A 19,581-nucleotide genomic window follows, 5' to 3' on the forward strand; every position below is an offset into this window, starting at 1 on the left:
TTGCCGGTTGTCTCCAGAAATTCTGGAATGTCCTAAAACATGTGATCATGCCAATGTTCCATGAATTCTACATCGGAACATTTGACATGGCGCGCATAAATTTTGGTGTCATCACCCTGATCCCCAAAGTAGTTGGTGCGACGGACATTCGCCAATTCAGACATATCACTGTTATCAACGTTATGGAGCACATCTTCTATAAAGTATGCGCGACTAGACTCGTGTCGGTAGCTGAGAGGATGAATCACCCACTTCAGACAGCATTCCTGAAAGGGAGACGAATCCATGATGGGATTTTGTCCCTTCATGAGATTGTCCACGAGGTGCAATCACGTGGGCAGAAGGGTGTCTTTCTCAAACCGAACTTCCAGAAAGCCTATGATCGGCTAGACTAGAACTTCGTGCGGGTAGTCATGCAGCGCAGAAGCTTCGAGGACAGATGGTGCAACTGGATTATGCAGTTGGTACGGTCTGGCAAGACATCGATTAACATTAGTCGTGAGGTGGGGCCATTCTTCTCGTCCTCTGCGGGAGTGAAGCAAGGGGACCTGATATCCCCCTTCTCTTCAATCTCGCCGTGGGCGCGCTGGCAGGAATCTTGGACAAAGCTAGGAGGGCCGGCCACCTCTCTGGAGTTGTTGGTCACCTCATTCCGGGAGGAGGCATCACCCATCTCCACTACGCCGATGACACAATGATTATGGTGGAAGGATCCACCCTCGACATAGTTAATCTTAAGTTCCTACTCCTCTGCTTTGAGGCTATGTTGGGACTCAAGATTAATTTTGACAAGAGCGAGGTCATAATCTTGGGCTACCCTGCAGAGGACCAACAGAGGATTGCGGATAACCTAAACTGTAGACTAACCTCATTCCCCATTACCTACTTGGGGATGTCGATGGCAGACTCGAAGATCCTGACGAGTGTGTTCAATCCTTTAGTGGGACGAGTGGCATCTTGGGCCAAGCCCTGGCAAGGACGGTTTACCTCTAAAGGAAGCAAATCGATCCTTATTAGTTCCAACCTAGCGAGCCTCCCCATGTTCATGATGGGGATGTATATCCTACCGGAGGGCGTCCATAGTGCCTTCGATAAGGATCTCGCTAGGTTCTTTTGGCAGGCGGCCAATGGCCGCCAAAAGTACCACATGGTAAAGTGGGCAGATATTTGCATGCCCAAGGACCGTGGTGGACTGGGCATCATTGCCTCCCGTCGTATGAACGTTGCACTCATGTTGAGATGGGTTTGGCGGATCTTACGTAGCGAGGGAGGGCTATGGTTACAACTCATTCAGGAGAAATGCCTTAGGGAAGAATCGCTCTTGGCATGCAACCAGATGGATGGCTCACAATTCTGGCGAGCCATCTAAAGGATCAAGGAGGACATCCGCCTAGGGATCTCCTTCTCCTTAGGGAACAGGAAAGGGATCCAATTTTCGCCGAATCCCTGGCTGGGTACTGAGCCATTACACGTTTCCTTCCCTGGCCTATTCTCGATATGTGTGGATCCTTCTGTCCTAGTGTCTACGGCTTTCCAAGCTGGACAGTGGAACATCGGGTTTTGTTGCACCTTTGGACAAGCCGAGAGTAATGACTGGACTAGACTGCGGGCCACCCTACCGCTTGTGCTTCCGGATTATCCGGACACGGTATCCTGGCGGCTCACGCCGACGGCGGGGTTTTAAGTGAGCACGACATACCATGCCATTTGCCTGTCGCTTGCCACTCCCTGGCTGTCCCCATTATGGAAAGCCCCCGTACCTTTAAAGATTAAGATTTTTGTTTGGCAACTTCTACGGGATCGCCTCCCCTCGAGGACAAAGGTACTTAAGCGGCACGGACCTGGTGATGGTCTATGCCCTCTCTGTGTGGTACCAGAGACCGGGACCCATATCCTCTTCTCGTGTACCGCGGCAAGGGTACTATGGACGTACATCCGCAAGGCGTTGGGGCCTGACTGGGAGACCCTAAATCTCGCGGAGTTTCTCCAACATAGAGCTTTACAGCCGTCACGACATCGCCGCCTATTTTGGCTTATTTTTGCGGCAATGTCATGGACTCTTTGGACAACTAGGAATAAGATGGTGATCGAGAAGGTTTTTTCTAGGAAGGCATCTGACTCCTTCAAATTCCTTGCTTTCCTGCAGCACTGGTACCCGCTCTCGAGGCAGCTTTTGGCTTCAGCGTGTCGACTTGGCCTGATGATGGATGTGCTTTTGGCTTCGGCGCGTCGACTATCGTCCTCATAGTGTCGCTACGCGGGTTGCCACTAGGTGGCTTTTTTTCTATTTCTTTTATGCTTTCTTGGGTTTGACTGTGCTGCGGCCCCAGCCGTTATCTGTCGGGTGTTGTTCGTGTTGGGGAACGTTGCAGAAAATTAAAATTTTTCCTACGGTTTCACCAAGATCCATCTATGAGTTCATCTAAGCAACGAGTCAAGGGAGTGAGTTTGCATCTACATACCACTTGTAGATCACGAGCGGAAGCTTGCAAGGGGATGATGATGATGGAGTCGTACTCGTCGTGATTCGGATCACCGATGACCAAGTGCTGAACGGACAGCACCTCCGCGTTCAACACACGTACGGGACGGATGACGTCTCCTCCATCTTGATCCAGCAAGGAGGAAGGAGAGGTTGAGGAAGGCAGCTCCAACGGCAGCACGACGGCGTGGTGCAGTTGGTGCAGCAGTACTCCGACAGGGCTTCGCCAAGCACGTACGGAGGAGGAGAGGTGTTGGGGAGGGGAGGGGCTGCGCCTTGAGTTGTGTACAGCAGCCCTCCCCTCACCCCTCTATTTATAGGGGAAGGGGCAAGGGGGGCCGACCCCTCTAGATGGGATCTAGAGGGGGTCGGCGGCCAGGGAGGGGAGGCTTGCCCCCCAAGCAAGGGGGCGCCCCCCTTAGGGTTCCCCCCCCCCCAACCCTAGGCGCATGGGCCCAAGGTGGGGGGGGCGCCCAGCCCTCCAGGGGCTGGCTCCCTGCCCTTTGCGGCCCATGTGGCCCTCCGGGAGGGGTGGCCCCTCCCGGTGGACCCCCGGAACCCCTCCGGTGGCCCCGGTACAATACCGATAGGACCCCGAATACTTCCGGTGTCCGTATGAGAACTTCCCATATATAAAACTTCACCTCCGGACCATTCCGGAACTCCTCGTGACGTCCGGGATCTCATCCGGGACTCCAAACAACTTTCGGTAATCACTTACAAGTCTACCTAATAACCCTAGCGTCACCGAACCTTAAGTGTGTAGACCGTACGGGTTCGGGAGACATGCAGACATGACCGAGACTCTCCGGTTAATAACCAACAGCGGGATCTGGATACCCATGTTGGCTCCCACATGCTCCTCGATGATGTCATCGGATGAACCACGATGTCGAGAATTCGATCAAATCCCGTATACAATTCCCTTTGTCAATCGGTACGTTACTTGCCCGAGACCCGATCGTCGGTATCCCAATACCTTGTTCAGTCTCGTTACCGGCAAGTCACTTTACTCATACCGTAATGCATGATCCCGTGGCCAACACCTTGGTCACCTTGAGCTCATTATGATGATGCATTACCGAGTGGGCCCAGAGATACCTCTCCGTCATACGGAGTGATAAATCCCAGTCTCGATCCGTGTCAACCCAACAGACACTTTCGGAGATACCTGTAGTGCACCTTTATAATCACCCAGTTACGTTGTGACGTTTGATACACCCAAAGCACTCCTACGGTATCCGGGAGTTACACGATCTCATGGTCGAAGGAAGAGATACTTGACATTGGAAAAGCTCTAGCAAACGAACTAACGGACCTTTGTGCTATGCTTAGGATTGGGTCTTGTCCATCACATCATTCTCCTAATGATGTGATCCCGTTATCAACGACATCCAATGTCCATAGCCAGGAAACCATGACTATCTGTTGATCACAACGAGCTAGTCAACTAGAGGCTCACTAGGGACATATTGAGGTCTATGTATTCACACGTGTATTATGATTTCCGGATAATACAGTTATAGCATGAATAAAAGACAATTATCATGAACAATGAAATATAATAATACTTTTATTATTGCCTCTAGGGCATATTTCCAACAGTCTCCCACTTGCACTAGAGTCACCAATCTAGTTACATTGTGATGAATCGAACACCCATAGAGTCCTGGTGTTGATCATGTTTTGCTCGCGAGAGAGGTTTAGTCAACGGATCTGCGACATTCGGATCCGTATGTACTTTGCAAATTTCTATGTCTCCATCTTGAACATTTTCACGGATGGAGTTGAAATGACGCTTGATGTGCCTGGTCTTCTTGTGAAACCTGGGCTCCTTGGCAAGGGCAATAGCTCCAGTGTTGTCACAGAAGAGTTTGATTGGCCCCGACGCATTGGGTATGACTCCTAGGTCGGTGACGAACTCCTTCACCCAAATCGCTTCATGTGCTGCCTCCGAGGCTGCCATGTACTTCGCTTCACACGTAGATCCCGCCACGACGCTCTGCTTGCAGCTGCACCAGCTTACTGCTCCACCATTCAACATATACACGTATCCGGTTTGTGACTTAGAGTCATCCGGATCTGAGTCGAAGCTAGCGTCGACGTAACCCTTTACGACGAGCTCTTCATCTCCTCCATAAATGAGAAACATGTCCTTTGTCCTTTTCAGGTACTTCAAGATATTCTTGACCGCTGTCCAGTGTTCCTTGCCGGGATTACCTTGGTATCTTGCTACCAAACTCACGGCAAGGTTTACATCAGGTCTGGTACACAGCATGGCATACATAATAGATCCTATGGCTGAAGCATAGGGGATGACACTCATCTCTTCTTTATCTTTTGCCGTGGTCGGTGACTGAGCCGAGCTCAATCTCACACCTTGTAACATAGGCAAGAACCCTTTCTTGGACTGATCCATTTTGAACCTTTTCAAAATCTTATCAAGGTTTGTGCTTTGTGAAAGACCTATGAGGCGTCTCGATCTATCTCTATAGATCTTGATGCCTAATATATAAGCAGCTTCTCCAAGGTCCTTCATTGAAAAACATTTGTTCAAGTAGGCCTTAATGTTGTCCAGAAATTCTATATTATTTCCCATCAAGAGTATGTCATGTACATATAATATGAGAAATGCTACCGAGATCCCACTCACTTTCTTGTAAACGCAGGCTTCTCCATAAGTCTGCATAAACCCAAATGCTTTGATCATTTCATCAAAGCGAATATTCCAACTCCGAGATGCTTGCACCAGCCCATAAATGGATCACTGGAGCTTGCATACTTTGTTAGCGTTCTTAGGATCGACAAAACCTTCCGGCTGCATCATATACAGTTCTTCCTTAAGATGCCCGTTAAGGAATGCCGTTTTGACGTCCATCTGCCATATCTCATAATCATAGCATGCGGCAATTGCTAACATGATTCGGACGGACTTTAGCTTCGCTACGGGAGAGAATGTCTCGTCGTAGTCAATCCCTTGAACTTGTCGATAACCCTTAGCGACAAGTCGAGCTTTATAGATGGTAACATTGCCATCCGCGTCCGTCTTCTTCTTAAAGATCCATTTGTTTTCTATCGCTCGCCGATCATCGGGCAAGTCTGTCAAAGTCCATACTTTGTTTTCATACATGGATTCTATCTCAGATTTCATGGCTTCAAGCCATTTGTTGGAATCTGGGCCCGCCATCGCTTCTTCGTAGTTCGAAGGTTCACCGTTGTCTAACAACATGATTTCTAGGACAGGGTTGCCGTACCACTCTGGTGCGGAACGTGTCCTTGTGGACCTACGAAGTTCAGTAGCAACTTGATCCGAAGTACCTTGATCATCATCATTGGTTTCCTCTTCAGTTGGTGTGGGCATCACAGGAACATTTTCCTGAGCTGCACCACTTTCCCGTTCGAGAGGTAGTACTTCATCGAGTTCTACTTTCCTCCCACTTACTTCTTTCGAGAGAAACTCTTTTTCCAGAAAGCATCCGTTCTTGGCAACAAAGATCTTGCCCTCGGATCTTAAGTAGAAGGTATACCCTACAGTTTCCTTAGGTTATCCTATGAAGACGCATTTTTCCGACTTGGGTTCGAGCTTTTCAGGTTGAAGTTTCTTGACATAAGCATCGCATCCCCAAACTTTTAGAAACGACATCTTAGGTTTCTTCCCAAACCATAATTCATACGGTGTCGTCTCAACGGATTTAGACGGTGCCCTATTTAAAGTGAATGTAGCTGTCTCTAGAGCGTATCCCCAAAATGATAGCGGTAAATCGGTAAGAGACATCATAGACCGCACCATATCCAATAGAGTGCGATTACGATGTTCGGACACACCGTTACGCTGAGGTGTTCCAGGCGGCGTTAGTTGTGAAACGATTCCACATTTTCTTAAGTGTGTACCAAATTCGTGACTTAAGTATTCTCCTCCATGATTTGATCGTAGGAATTTTATCTTTCGGTCACGTTGATTCTCTACCTCATTCTGAAATTCCTTGAACTTTTCATAGGTCTCAGACTTGTGTTTCATTAAGTAGACATACCCATATCTACTCAAGTCATCAGTGAGAGTGAGAACATAACGATATCCTCCGCGAGCCTCAACGCTCATTGGACCGCACACATCGGTATGTATGATTTCCAACAAGTTGGTTGCTCGCTCCATTGTTCCGGAGAACGGAGTCTTGGTCATTTTGCCCATGAGGCATGGTTCGCATGTGTCAAACGATTCATAATCAAGAGACTCTAAAAGTCCATCAGCATGGAGCTTCTTTATGCGCTTGACACCAATGTGACCAAGGCGGCAGTGCCACAAGTATATGGGACTATCGTTATCAACTTTACATCTTTTGGCATCCATACTATGAACATGTGTAATATTACGCTCGAGATTCATTAAGAATAAACCATTGACCATCGGAGCATGACCATAAAACATATCTCTCATATAAATCGAACAACCATTATTCTCAGACTTAAATGAGTAGCCATCTCGTATTAAACGAGATCCAGATACAATGTTCATGCTCAAACTTGGCACCAAATAACAATTATTAAGGTTCAAAACTAATCCCGTAGGTAAATGTAGAGGTAGCGTGCCGATGGCGATCACATCGACTCTGGAACCATTCCCGACGCGCATCGTCACCTCATCCTTCGCCAGTCTCCGCTTATTCCGCAGCTCCTGCTGTGAGTTACAAATATGAGCAACGGCACCGGTATCAAATACCCAGGAGTTACTACGAGTACTGGTAAGGTACACATCAATAACATGTACATCAAATATACCTTTCATATTGCCGGCCTTCTTATCCGCTAAGTATTTGGGGCAGTTCCGCTTCCAGTGACCCTTCCCCTTGCAATAAAAGCACTCAGTCTCAGGCTTGGGTCCATTCTTTGACTTCTTCCTGGCAACTGGCTTACCGGGCGCGGCAACATCCTTGCCGTCCTTCTTGAAGTTCTTCTTGCCCTTGCCCTTCTTGAACTTAGTGGTCTTATTGACCATCAACACTTGATGTTCTTTCTTGATTTCAGCCTCTGCTGACTTCAGCATCGAGAACACTTCAGGAATGGTCTTCACCATCCCCTGCATGTTGTAGTTCATCACAAAACTCTTGTAGCTTGGTGGGAGCGACTGGAGGATTCTGTCAATGACCGCCTCATCAGGGAGGTTAATATTCAGCTGGGTCATACGGTTGTGCAACCCAGACATCTTGAGTATGTGTTCACTGACAGAACTATTTTCCTCCATCTTACAACTGTAGAACTTGTCGGAGACGTCATATCTCTCGACCCGGGCATGAACTTGAAAAACTAGTTTCAGCTCTTCGAACATCTCATATGCTCCGTGATGCTCAAAACGCTTTTGGAGCCCCGGTTCTAAGCTGTAAAGCATGCCACACTGAACGAGGGAGTAATCATCAGCATGAGACTGCCAAGCATTCATAATGTCTTGGTTCTCTGGGACGGGAGCGTCACCTAGCGGTCCTTCTAGGACATATTGTTTCCTGGCAGCTATGAGGATGATCCTCAGGTTCCGGACCCAGTCCGTATAGTTGCTGCCATCATCTTTCAGCTTGGTTTTCTCTAGGAACGCGTTGAAGTTCATGTTGACATGAGCGTTGGCCATTTGATCTACAAGACATATTTGCAAAGGTTTTAGACTAAGTTCATGATAATTAAGTTCTAATCAAATTATGAACTCCCACTCAGATTAGACATCCCTCTAGTCATCTAAGTGTTACACGATCCGAGTCGACTAGCCCGTGTCCGATCATCACGTGAGACGGACTAGTCATCGTCGGTGAACATTCTCATGTTGATCGTATCTTCCATACGACTCGTGTTCGACCTTTCGGTCTCCGTGTTCCGAGGCCATGTCTGTACATGCTAGGCTCGTCAAGTTAACCCTAAGTGTTTTGCTGCGTCAAACTGTCTTACACCCGTTGTATGTGAACGTAAGAATCCATCACACCCGATCATCATGTGGTGCTTAGAAGCGACGAAGTTTAGCAACGGTGCACAGTTAGGGGAGAACACTTCTTGAAATTGTTGTAAGGGATCATCTTATTTACTACCGTCGTCCTAAGTAAACAAGATGCATAAACATAATAAACATCACACGCAATTATATAGTTGTGACATGATATGGCCAATATCATACAGCTCCATTGATCTCCATCTTCGGGGCTCCATGATCATCTTGTCACCGGCTTGACACCATGATCTCCATCATCGTGTCTTCATGAAGTTGTCACGCCAATGACTACTTCTACTTCTATGGCTAACGCGTTTAGCAATAAAGTAAAGTAAGTTACATGGCGTTCTTCAATGACACGCAGGTCATACAAAAAATAAAGACAGCTCCTATGGCTCCTACCGGTTGTCATACTCATTGACATGCAAGTCGTGAATCCTATTACAAAGAACATGATCTCATACATCACAATTCATCATTCATCACAACTTCTGGCCATATCACATCACATGATCAATCGCTGCAAAAACAAGTTAGACGTCCTCTAATTGTTGTTGCATCTTTTACGTGGCTGCAATTGGGTTCTAGCAAGAACGTTTTCTTACCTACGAATAACCACAACGTGATTTTGTCAACTTCTATTTACCCTTCATAAGGACCCTTTTCATCGAATCCGCTCCAACTAAAGTGGGAGAGACAGACACCCGCCAGCCACCTTATGCAACTAGTGCATGTCAATCGGTGGAACCGGTCTCACGTAAGCGTACGTGTAAGGTTGGTCCGGGCCGCTTCATCCCACAATGCCGATGAAGCAAGAAAAGACTAGTAGTGGCAAGTAAGTTGACAAGATCCACGCCCACAACAAAATTGTGTTCTACTCGTGCAAAGAGAACTACGCATAGACCTAGCTCATGATGCCACTGTTGGGGAACGTTGCAGAAAATTAAAATTTTTCCTACGGTTTCGCCAAGATCCATCTATGAGTTCATCTAAGCAACGAGTCAAGGGAGTGAGTTTGCATCTACATACCACTTGTAGATCACGAGCGGAAGCTTGCAAGGGGATGGTGATGATGGAGTCGTACTCGTCGTGATTCGGATCACCGATGACCAAGTGCTGAACGGACAACACCTCCGCGTTCAACACACGTACGGGACGGACGACGTCTCCTCCGTCTTGATCCAGCAAGGAGGAAGGAGAGGTTGAGGAAGGCAGCTCCAACGGCAGCACGACGGCGTGGTGCAGTTGGTGCAGCAGTACTCCGACAGGGCTTCGCCAAGCACGTACGGAGGAGGAGAGGTGTTGGGGAGGGGAGGGGCTGCGCCTTGAGTTGTGTACAACAGCCCTCCCCTTACCCCTCTATTTATAGGGGAAGGGGCAAGGGGGGCCGACCCCTCTAGATGGGATCTAAAGGGGGGGCGGCGGCCAGGGAGGGGAGGCTTGCCCCCCAAGCAAGGGGGCGCCCCCTTAGGGTTTCCCCCCCAACCCTAGGCGTATGGGCCCAAGGTGGGGGGCGCGCCCAGCCCTCCAGGGGCTGGCTCCCTGCCCTTTGCGGCCCATGTGGCCCTCCGGGAGGGGTGGACCCCCGGAACCCCTCCGGTGGCCCCGGTACAATACCGATAGGACCCCGAATACTTCCGGTGTCCGTATGAGAACTTCCCATATATAAAACTTCACCTCCGGACCATTCCGGAACTCCTCGTGATGTCCGGGATCTCATCCGGGACTCCGAACAACTTTCGGTAATCACTTACAAGTCTACCTAATAACCCTAGCGTCACCGAACCTTAAGTGTGTAGACCCTACGGGTTCGGGAGACATGCAGACATGACCGAGACTCTCCGGTTAATAACCAACAGCGGGATCTGGATACCCATGTTGGCTCCCACATGCTCCTCGATGATGTCATCGGATGAACCACGATGTCGAGGATTCGATCAAACCCCGTATACAATTCCCTTTGTCAATCGGTACGTTACTTGCCCGAGACCCGATCGTCGGTATCCCAATACCTTGTTCAGTCTCGTTACCGGCAAGTCACTTTACTCGTACCGTAATGCATGATCCCGTGGCCAACACCTTGGTCACCTTGAGCTCATTATGATGATGCATTACCGAGTGGGCCCAGAGATACCTCTCCGTCATACGGAGTGACAAATCCCAGTCTCGATCCATGTCAACCCAACAGACACTTTCGGAGATACCTGTAGTGCACCTTTATAATCACCCAGTTACGTTGTGACGTTTGATACACCCAAAGCACTCCTACGGTATCCGGGAGTTACACGATCTCATGGTCGAAGGAAGAGATACTTGACATTGGAAAAGCTCTAGCAAACGAACTAACCGACCTTTGTGCTATGCTTAGGATTGGGTCTTGTCCATCACATCATTCTCCTAATGATGTGATCCCGTTATCAACGACATCCAATGTCCATAGCCAGGAAACCATGACTATCTGTTGATCACAATGAGCTAGTCAACTAGAGGCTCACTAGGGACATATTGAGGTCTATTATTCACACGTGTATTATGATTTCCGGATAATACAGTTATAGCATGAATAAAAGACAATTATCATGAACAATGAAATATAATAATACTTTTATTATTGCCTCTAGGGCATATTTCCAACAGTCTCCCACTTGCACTAGAGTTACCAATCTAGTTACATTGTGATGAATCGAACACCCATAGAGTCCTGGTGTTGATCATGTTTTGCTCCCGAGAGAGGTTTAGTCAACGGATCTGCGACATTCAGATCTGTATGTACTTTGCAAATTTCTATGTCTCCATCTTGAACATTTTCACGGATGGAGTTGAAACGACGCTTGATGTGCCTGGTCTTCTTGTGAAACCTGGGCTCCTTGGCAAGGGCAATAGCTCCAGTGTTGTCACAGAAGAGTTTGATTGGCCCCGACGCATTGGGTATGACTCCTAGGTCGGTGACGAACTCCTTCACCCAAATCGCTTCATGTGCTGCCTCCGAGGCTGCCATGTACTCCGCTTCACACGTAGATCCCGCCACGACGCTATGCTTGCAGCTGCACCAGCTTACTGCTCCACCATTCAACATATACACGTATCCGGTTTGTGACTTAGAGTCATCCGGATCTGAGTCGAAGCTAGCGTCGACGTAACCCTTTACGACGAGCTCTTCGTCTCCTCCATAAACGAGAAACATGTCCTTTGTCCTTTTCAGGTACTTCAGGATATTCTTGACCGCTGTCCAGTGTTCCTTGCCGGGATTACCTTGGTATCTTGCTACCAAACTCACGGCAAGGTTTACATCAGGTCTGGTACACAGCATGGCATACATAATAGATCCTATGGCTGAAGCATAGGGGATGACACTCATCTCTTCTTTATCTTTTGCCGTGGTCGGTGACTAAGCCGAGCTCAATCTCACACCTTGTAACATAGGCAAGAACCCTTTCTTGGACTGATCCATTTTGAACCTTTTCAAAATCTTATTAAGGTATGTGCTTTGTGAAAGACCTATGAGGCGTCTCGATCTATCTCTATAGATCTTGATGCCTAATATATAAGCAGCTTCTCCAAGGTCCTTCATTGAAAAACATTTGTTCAAGTAGGCCTTAATGTTGTCCAGAAATTCTATATTATTTCCCATCAAGAGTATGTCATCTACATATAATATGAGAAATGCTACAGAGCTCCCACTCACTTTCTTGTAAACGCAGGCTTCTCCATAAGTCTGCATAAACCCAAATGCTTTGATCATTTCATCAAAGCGAATATTCCAACTCCGAGATGCTTGCACCAGCCCATAAATGGATCGCTGGAGCTTGCATACTTTGTTAGCGTTCTTAGGATCGACAAAACCTTCCGGCTGCATCATATACAGTTCTTCCTTAAGATGCCCGTTAAGGAATGCCGTTTTGACGTCCATCTGCCATATCTCATAATCATAGTATGCGGCAATTGCTAACATGATTCGGACGGGCTTTAGCTTCGCTACGGGAGAGAATGTCTCGTCGTAGTCAATCCCTTGAACTTGTCGATAACCCTTAGCGACAAGTCGAGCTTTATAGATGGTAACATTGCCATCCGCGTCCGTCTTCTTCTTAAAGATCCATGTGTTTTCTATTTTTTTTTCGCGAGAGGCACGGTTTTGTTTCCGCCAGAGGCACGGTTATGCTTTCGCGAGAGGCACGGGCATGCCTCTTTCGGAAAAGGAAAAAAACGCGTTTTCTGTTTTTTTTTCTTTCGTGAGAGGCACGGTTTTGTTTCCGCGAGAGGCACGGTTGTGATTTCGTCAGAGGCACGGTGTGCCTCTTTCGGAAAGGAAAAAAAACCCGTGTTCCCGGTTTAGTTTTTTCGTCGGTTTTTTTCGTCCGGTTTTTTCGTGAAAAAAAGTTCGTCAAACCTATCAACATGAGATCTAATTCTGAAGATCTCGACGCGAGGAATCCAATGACGAAAGCAGTTCGAGATTTGAACGCACGGTTTAAAAGATAAAACATTTTGAATAAACGGATCTATGAAAAAGGGAAAACTCACAGGTTGGCAACCTGGGAGAGTTGGAGTGATCTCCGCAAGGAATACTCCTTAATTAGTGATTTCGTTATTTTGATATATTCACATAGCGAAGCTGAGTTGAGCTACAGATAAAAAATGCCCAAAATAAGTGCGGGTAACCAAACACACCTTGTTTTTTTTTGTACAAACCAAACACACCTTGTTGGACTTGGCTTGCGGATATACGCATGTTCCTTAAGAACGGATTGTGCTACCGCATCCTTCGCCATCCGCACACCACGGTCATCGGCTACGAGAACCACAACAAGCTTGCCTGGGTGCAGCGCATGGTGCAGGTGGAGGATCCTGTTTAACCTTTTCTTTTCTGCGATCAGTGCTGGTTCTTCTGGTTGATCGCCGCGGTTCATGCCTGCCTGCAGACGACGGCGCCGGAGGAGACGGCCCTGGCGCTGAGCGTGATCTCGGACAACATCTCGGCGTCCACCACGCTGGCGTCGCTGTGCATCGCGCTGGGCTCGCTGATCGGCGCGTGGGTGAGCAGCAACACCTCGGAGCCGCTCACCGGCGCCGGCCAGCAGGCGACGGGGATGGCATCGGCCAAGTTCACGTCGCTGCTCGTCTGCTTCCTGGCCTCCTTCGCCTGCTTCATCCAGTCCGCGGGGCACTACGTGCACGCCAGCTTCCTCATGACCGCGCTGGGGTCGGACGCGCCGGCGAGCCACGTGCAGCGCGCGGTGATCCGGGGCGGCAACTTCTGGGCGCTGGGGCTCCGGGCGCTCTACTTCGCCACGGCGCTGCTCATGTGGGTGTTCGGCCCGGTGGCCATGCTCGCCTGCTCCGTGCTCACGGTGGTCGTGCTGCACCTGCTCGACACCAGCTCCATGCCGCTGCACCACCACCAGTTCGTCAGACAGAACGAGCGGCACCAGGGGAGCCAGAGCGCCCACCGCTCCGAACCCGGGGCTCCATAGCGCGGTCCCGGTGTTCTCGCCGGCACCGTATCTCAGGTGACGGAGGAGAGAGTTTCTGGTGTATGATGTTCAAAGATTTCTTATCTTGGCTAAAATGAATATGAATCTATCTTGATTGATTTCTCAAGTCATTGCTTTCCACTTGATGGGGTTATCAGAGGCGACGTGGTTGCCATGTTTTTTTTAGCTAGAGTTGATGTCAACACTCCACATCATCTAAACTTCAGAAAATATTGGTTAAACCAGACAACTCCAGAGCATCGAAAGGATGTGACTAGGGTGTTGACAACCTCAGTAGAATCATGGACAGACCCAGTGCATAGAAGCTCCCACACAAGGTGGGGTCTGGGGAGGGATTATAGGAACCTAGTCTTACCCCTGCAAAGTGCAATGCAGAGAGGCTGGTTCGAACCCAGGACCTCTTGGCACAAGTGGGGAGGACTTCACCACTGCGCCAGGCCTGCCCTCAACCTCAGTAGAATCATGGTGCAAAGTATTTCAAACAACAATTTAAACCTCAGTAGGAACATTGTGCAAAGCATTTCAAACAAAAATCTAAACCTCAATAGGATCCTGTTGTAAAGCATTAAAAAAATGCTTTGATTTCCTTTGAAGCAATCTTGTTAGGTTGGTCATGCTGTGCTCATTGCATTTCACTGGTTCAATTTTGACAAAGAACATTGTATCGACACCCCTCATCAACCGTATTCCACCAACTTTAACAAATACTATCATCTACAGTAGGTTATATTTGCATTAAACAACACAATAAATCATTGAAATAGCCATGCAAAATTTGCTACAACTAGACTGCAAACTATTCATTTGAAGACACCAACCATTGTCTGCATACCATCAGTTTCCAGGATCCAATACAATGAAATTTGCTGGTGTACTATGAATTACCATAAGGTAAAAAAAAAAAACATTCTAAGCCCACCTAACAGACTGTAGCAAATTTGCATTGCAATATGCAACATGATTCCATAGTTGCCAACAAGAACAAACTCTAGCTGTTTTTTACCCTCTATCTAGGTAGTTTGCTTACACACAAGAGCAAATAATGATGCTAGTTAACAAAGTCACATAATACCCTGCGAGAAAGTAAAATAAATGGAAGGGGTTGCCAAAGTCTTCATCTAAATAAGAGCTTTTCAACTATATATAAATCCAGAAAGTAAAATAAATAAGTACTTCCTTAAACAGCAGCATAGTGAATACTACAGGCATAAAATGGTAGCATATGAAAACATAGGGTGATAAGAAACATGGATCTTCAATGCAAATTCTGTACATCTGGGAAGGAAGATACACACAGTATAACCATGTAAACCTCATACTCGCTACCAGTTACAGATGACATTTACCAAGTAGACATAACCTATTGTGATACAGAAGATACAGTATAATCTCTGAGTGCTACATAGTATACATCCATTCAGCAGGAAAGCCAAGAGAAGTAATGAACCATAGCTCCCTCCGATTACAACCTTTATCAGGCTAGGCTGCGCAGTGAAATGTTGAGAGGATTCTTGTGTCAATTGAGGTGGGACAATACAGCAGCAAAGAAACCATAAAAGGCAACCACAAAATCACTGACATTCCAAAGTTAGCATGGCCCCCCTTATCAACCTGGGGTTAAATCTTGATATCTAAACGAAATTCTTGGTGCACCGGTATAATCTCGCAAACAACCAGGTTAGGAGACAAAAAGGATGTCATATTTGCAGTCACCCATATAATCAGGTGAGCATATGGTCCCTCTTCACAAGCAAAACGAATTTAGGATGAACAGCACCCTGCCTTTTTCACAGCAGAGACATCATCCTTGCCACCAACGTTGATGGTTTGTCCTCTCGGTGGAGCAGCAGGGTCATCGCCTATGTCGAGGGCCTTCTTGCTGACCACACGATAGATCTGAGTCAGAACCTCAGTGAAGGCGGTCTCGACGTTCATGGCCTCCAGTGCAGATGTTTCCATAAAGAAGGTGCTTTCCCTCTCAGCGAAGGCCTTGGCATCGTCCACTGACACAGCCCTAAGGTGGCGTAGATCAGCTTTGTTGCCGACAAGCATGATGACAATGTTTGCATCTGTGTGATCCCGGAGCTCCTTCAACCACCTCTCCACATTCTCAAAGGTCACATGGCGTGTCACATCGTACACGACAAGCGCACCAACAGCCCCTCGATAGTATGCACTTGTAATTGCCCGATACCTACGGAGAAAGGAAAGAGAACACGTTAAAATCCATGCTACAGCAGAACCAAAATATCGAGAATTGATGTAGAAATTGTGCTTGTGAAACTGGTGTTAGGTTGAGAGCTGATTGAGTAAACCATGTTGGAACAGGTTATACAGAACAAATTCAGCAAAATCCCTACAGCAGAGTGCACATACTTGTCAAAGCCTCTGTGCACGTCAAGAGCAAGTATTTGTCTGTAAACATCAACTGAATAATCTATGCATGAACAAAGGAATATACTTAGCAGCAACATACTTTTTGGACAACAAGTAGGGGAATTAAATAATTGATCTATCGCTGGACAGCAGATAAGCAGCGTTTCCTTTAGAGCCAGGTTTGCAAATACATGGTGCTCGCATCCCTCTTACAGATGTTGCAGCTTGCACTATATCAGTTTTTTATATCCAAAAATGCAGGTGGACGATAGGATTTAAGTAACATCGGCTCACATATCTATACATCATTATCATATATGACAAAACAAACATCACTTGTTCCAATAATGATTTCACATACAATTTGCTGACAGCAACCAAAATATTGAGAATTGATGTAGGAATTATGCTGGTGAAACTGGCAACACACTGAGAGCTGATTGACTAAGCCATGTTAGGAAATGTCATACAGAACATTCTCGATAAAATCCCTAGAGCAGACTGAACATGTGGCCCTCCTTGCCACATCAAGTGCAACTATTTTTCTGTAAACATCAACAGAATAATCTATGCATGAGCAAAGGAATATCCTTAGCGGCAAGATGCTTTTTGGACAACAATTAGGGGAATTAAATAGTCGATCTATAGCTGGACAGCAGATAAGCAGCGTTTCATTTAGAGCCAGGATTGCAAATAGTACAAGGTGCTTGCATGCCTCTTACAGATGTTGCAGCTTGCACTATCACAGTTTTTTTTACATCCAATGCCAGGTGGACGATAGGATTTAAATAACATGGGCTCACATATCTACACATCATCATTATCAAATAGTAGTATGACCAAACAAACATCACGTATTCCAATAACGATTTCACATAGAATTTGTTGACAGCGATGGTTTGAGAGAGTTAAATTAGAATATGGGTCTGGGCAATATAAAATGGTTTGTTCTTCCAGAGAGAACAAGGTACCCCTGATTTAGTAACATTTATTGGGACCAATGAAAATCGAGGATTGTACAGAACAACATGCATAAGGAAGGTCACCGTTGCCCTGTTTCTGCCCAATGTGAAATGTGATGCGATGAGAACTAGGAGAATGGGCATATAATAACAGAGTAAAATAAGTATTGTCATTCTTACTATGATACGCCATTTTCCGTTAATCGTGACTATGGTTGAGCAAGATGAACCTGCCAGCCTAGAATGGATCATTTGGTCGTGTTTTTCTTCTGTCTACCAAACAAACTCAACCAACAACAGATGTATACCTCTCCTGTCCTGCCGTGTCCCAGATCTGGGCCTTGACGACCTTGTCGTCGACCCGGATGCTCCTGGTGGCGAACTCGACGCCGATGGTGGACTTGGACTCGAGGCTGAACTCGTTGCGGGTGAAGCGGGAGAGGAGGTTGGACTTGCCGACCCCGGAGTCGCCGATGAGCACGACCTTGAAGAGGTAGTCGTAGTCGTCCTCCGCCCTGTAGGCCATGGCCGACCCGACCCGACCCGACGACGGCCCCCTTCCTTCCTGGCGGAGGCGGGTGGGGAGGCCGCGGCAGCGCTTCCTGGGGCGGTCGTCAAGGAAGGGAAGGGAAGGGAGAGGAGGAGCGGAGCGGGGGGCGCGCGGTGGCGTATATGAGAGGGCAGGGGCGAAGAGAGGTGGGGAGAACGTTGAGGAGAGGGAGCGCACGGAAAATAGAAAGGGGACGGGTGCGCGCCGCGCTGTCCCGTGTGTCGTCTCTCTCTCTCACGTTTCTTGTTGTTTGGCTCGCTGCCTTGCTGGCCGACGGGCGCTTGTTTTGCTAACCAACCACTCAACCAACACATGCGCCCGTAGGCGCCGCGAGCACATGATCTTCTTCCACCACTCCACATGAAGAAAACCTCGGCTTTTGTCAGCCAATTCCACCCCCCATGCGCAGCTGGGATCATGGCTGTCTGCGTTGTTTGCATGTCATTCACGTCCTTCCTCATGTGGAATGAGTGAGTGTCGATCACCCTCCCAAATGTTTGAAACACACTGTTGGGACATTTTTCGTCATCCGACGGCGGTCGTGAAAATTGTTCGAACCGGTTCGGACGTTCCAAATCCCCAAACCGAAACCAAAGGAATAAGAGGTTTGTGGCCGTTTGGCGGACATCCGCCGCCTCGGGCTCCAACAACTCGAATCCACCAACAACGCACACTTTCCGCACGTCCACTCACTCTCCGTGCCGCATTCACAACGGCACGGCAAACGAAAAGCCTACTCAAACCACACACATTAACCTGACGCTCCGCCTGCCTGGGCTATTTAAAATCCGACCGACATCAACCCAAACCCTACCCCTCTGATCACCCTCTCTGACCATCCCAGCTCGTCCGTCGTCATAATGGCCAGGACCTCTCGTGGCAGGTGGAGGCGGCTGTCACCGCAACACTGCGCCGGAATGGTGACCAAGGTCCACGTCGCTGAGGCCCGGCGCCAGGCCCACATTCCAACGGGCCAAGCTTCGAACTTTCTAGAGCAGAGCTTAGACGACTCGCATATGGAGGAGGCCGGGGGAGGAGTAGTAGGCGCCCACGTTGGTGTCCGGGTTCACCCTGTTGCACACGAAGCAACACTACAACCGGATTCTGACGAAGGCGAAGGAGGAGAAACAAGTGCCACCGGTGTCCGTGTTCGGTATGTTGTAGGAGGAGCAGCGGTACAACCTATCGCTCGAGGAGCATCAGCTGGCGAAGAACTAGCTCTTGGCGGAGCGGTCGTCCACAGATGTCGCTGCAGCCATGGTCGTGGCAGACCCGGGCATCGTCGACCGTGCATAGCGCCTAAATCATCCACGGCGAGCGTGGCAGCTCCGTGTCAACAAGGCGGAGTGCAACCGCCTCTTCAACGTGCTGGAGGCGGAAGCCAATGACCCACCAGACCAACACGACAAAGTTGCCAACGCTGGCAGCTCCACCTTATTTTATTTAGGACATTTTGCTATGTAAAAGAAATTTGGAAAATGAGTGCAAAATCCGATGTCCTGGACATTTTGTCAAATGATCTCGATCCTTATCACTGTCTATGACATGTTCGAATGTGTTAGCAGACATTTGATGATGTTCGAACATGTTCGCGGACATTTGATGATGATCCACACTGGAATTATCCTTAGAATGATGAATTGAGCATGGTCGGAATAAATTCTTCGCACTGTTGGCATACTGTTGTAGGGCACGGGCTAAAGTGCCCCGATTTGTCCTGATGTTCATGAATTGGAGGTGGCTACAGGGAAGAA

The 19,581-nt window shown here is 48.0% G+C and overlaps 2 protein-coding genes across 2 annotated transcripts; one reads left to right on the forward strand and one right to left on the reverse strand.

Annotated features, from left to right (window-relative positions):
- The first annotated feature begins 13,174 nt into the window (after positions 1-13,174).
- On the forward strand, positions 13,175-14,000 carry LOC119309503. Its single transcript, XM_037585495.1, has 2 exons — positions 13,175-13,282; positions 13,367-14,000. Exons 1-2 carry the CDS (start codon positions 13,175-13,177, stop codon positions 13,916-13,918), a joined length of 660 nt encoding a protein of 219 aa, XP_037441392.1. The 3' UTR covers positions 13,919-14,000.
- A 1,162-nt stretch (positions 14,001-15,162) lies between these two features.
- Positions 15,163-18,025, reverse strand: LOC119308844 (ras-related protein RABA1f-like). The gene is made up of 2 exons (XM_037585007.1): positions 17,586-18,025; positions 15,163-16,133 (listed from the first exon to the last, which is right to left on the reverse strand). The coding sequence occupies exons 1-2, from the start codon at positions 17,801-17,803 to the stop codon at positions 15,701-15,703; spliced, it is 651 nt and encodes a 216-aa protein (XP_037440904.1). The 5' UTR covers positions 17,804-18,025; the 3' UTR covers positions 15,163-15,700.
- Between the last annotated feature and the right edge of the window lie 1,556 nt (positions 18,026-19,581).

The sequence above is a fragment of the Triticum dicoccoides genome, chromosome 5B, assembly GCF_002162155.2.
Source record: "Triticum dicoccoides isolate Atlit2015 ecotype Zavitan chromosome 5B, WEW_v2.0, whole genome shotgun sequence".
NCBI classification, from domain to species: Eukaryota; Viridiplantae; Streptophyta; class Magnoliopsida; order Poales; family Poaceae; genus Triticum; species Triticum dicoccoides.

Bases quoted from the DNA above. Each gene is read 5' to 3' on its own strand.
- LOC119309503 (XM_037585495.1), top strand. From the start codon at position 13,175: ATGTTCCTTAAGAACGGATTGTGCTACCGCATCCTTCGCCATCCGCAC. The intron at 13,283-13,366 runs GTGGAGGATCCT...GCCTGCCTGCAG, and splicing joins GGGTGCAGCGCATGGTGCAG to ACGACGGCGCCGGAGGAGAC.
- LOC119308844 (XM_037585007.1), bottom strand. From the start codon at position 17,803: ATGGCCTACAGGGCGGAGGACGACTACGACTACCTCTTCAAGGTCGTG. The intron at 16,134-17,585 runs GTATACATCTGT...CTTTCTCCGTAG, and splicing joins GACACGGCAGGACAGGAGAG to GTATCGGGCAATTACAAGTG.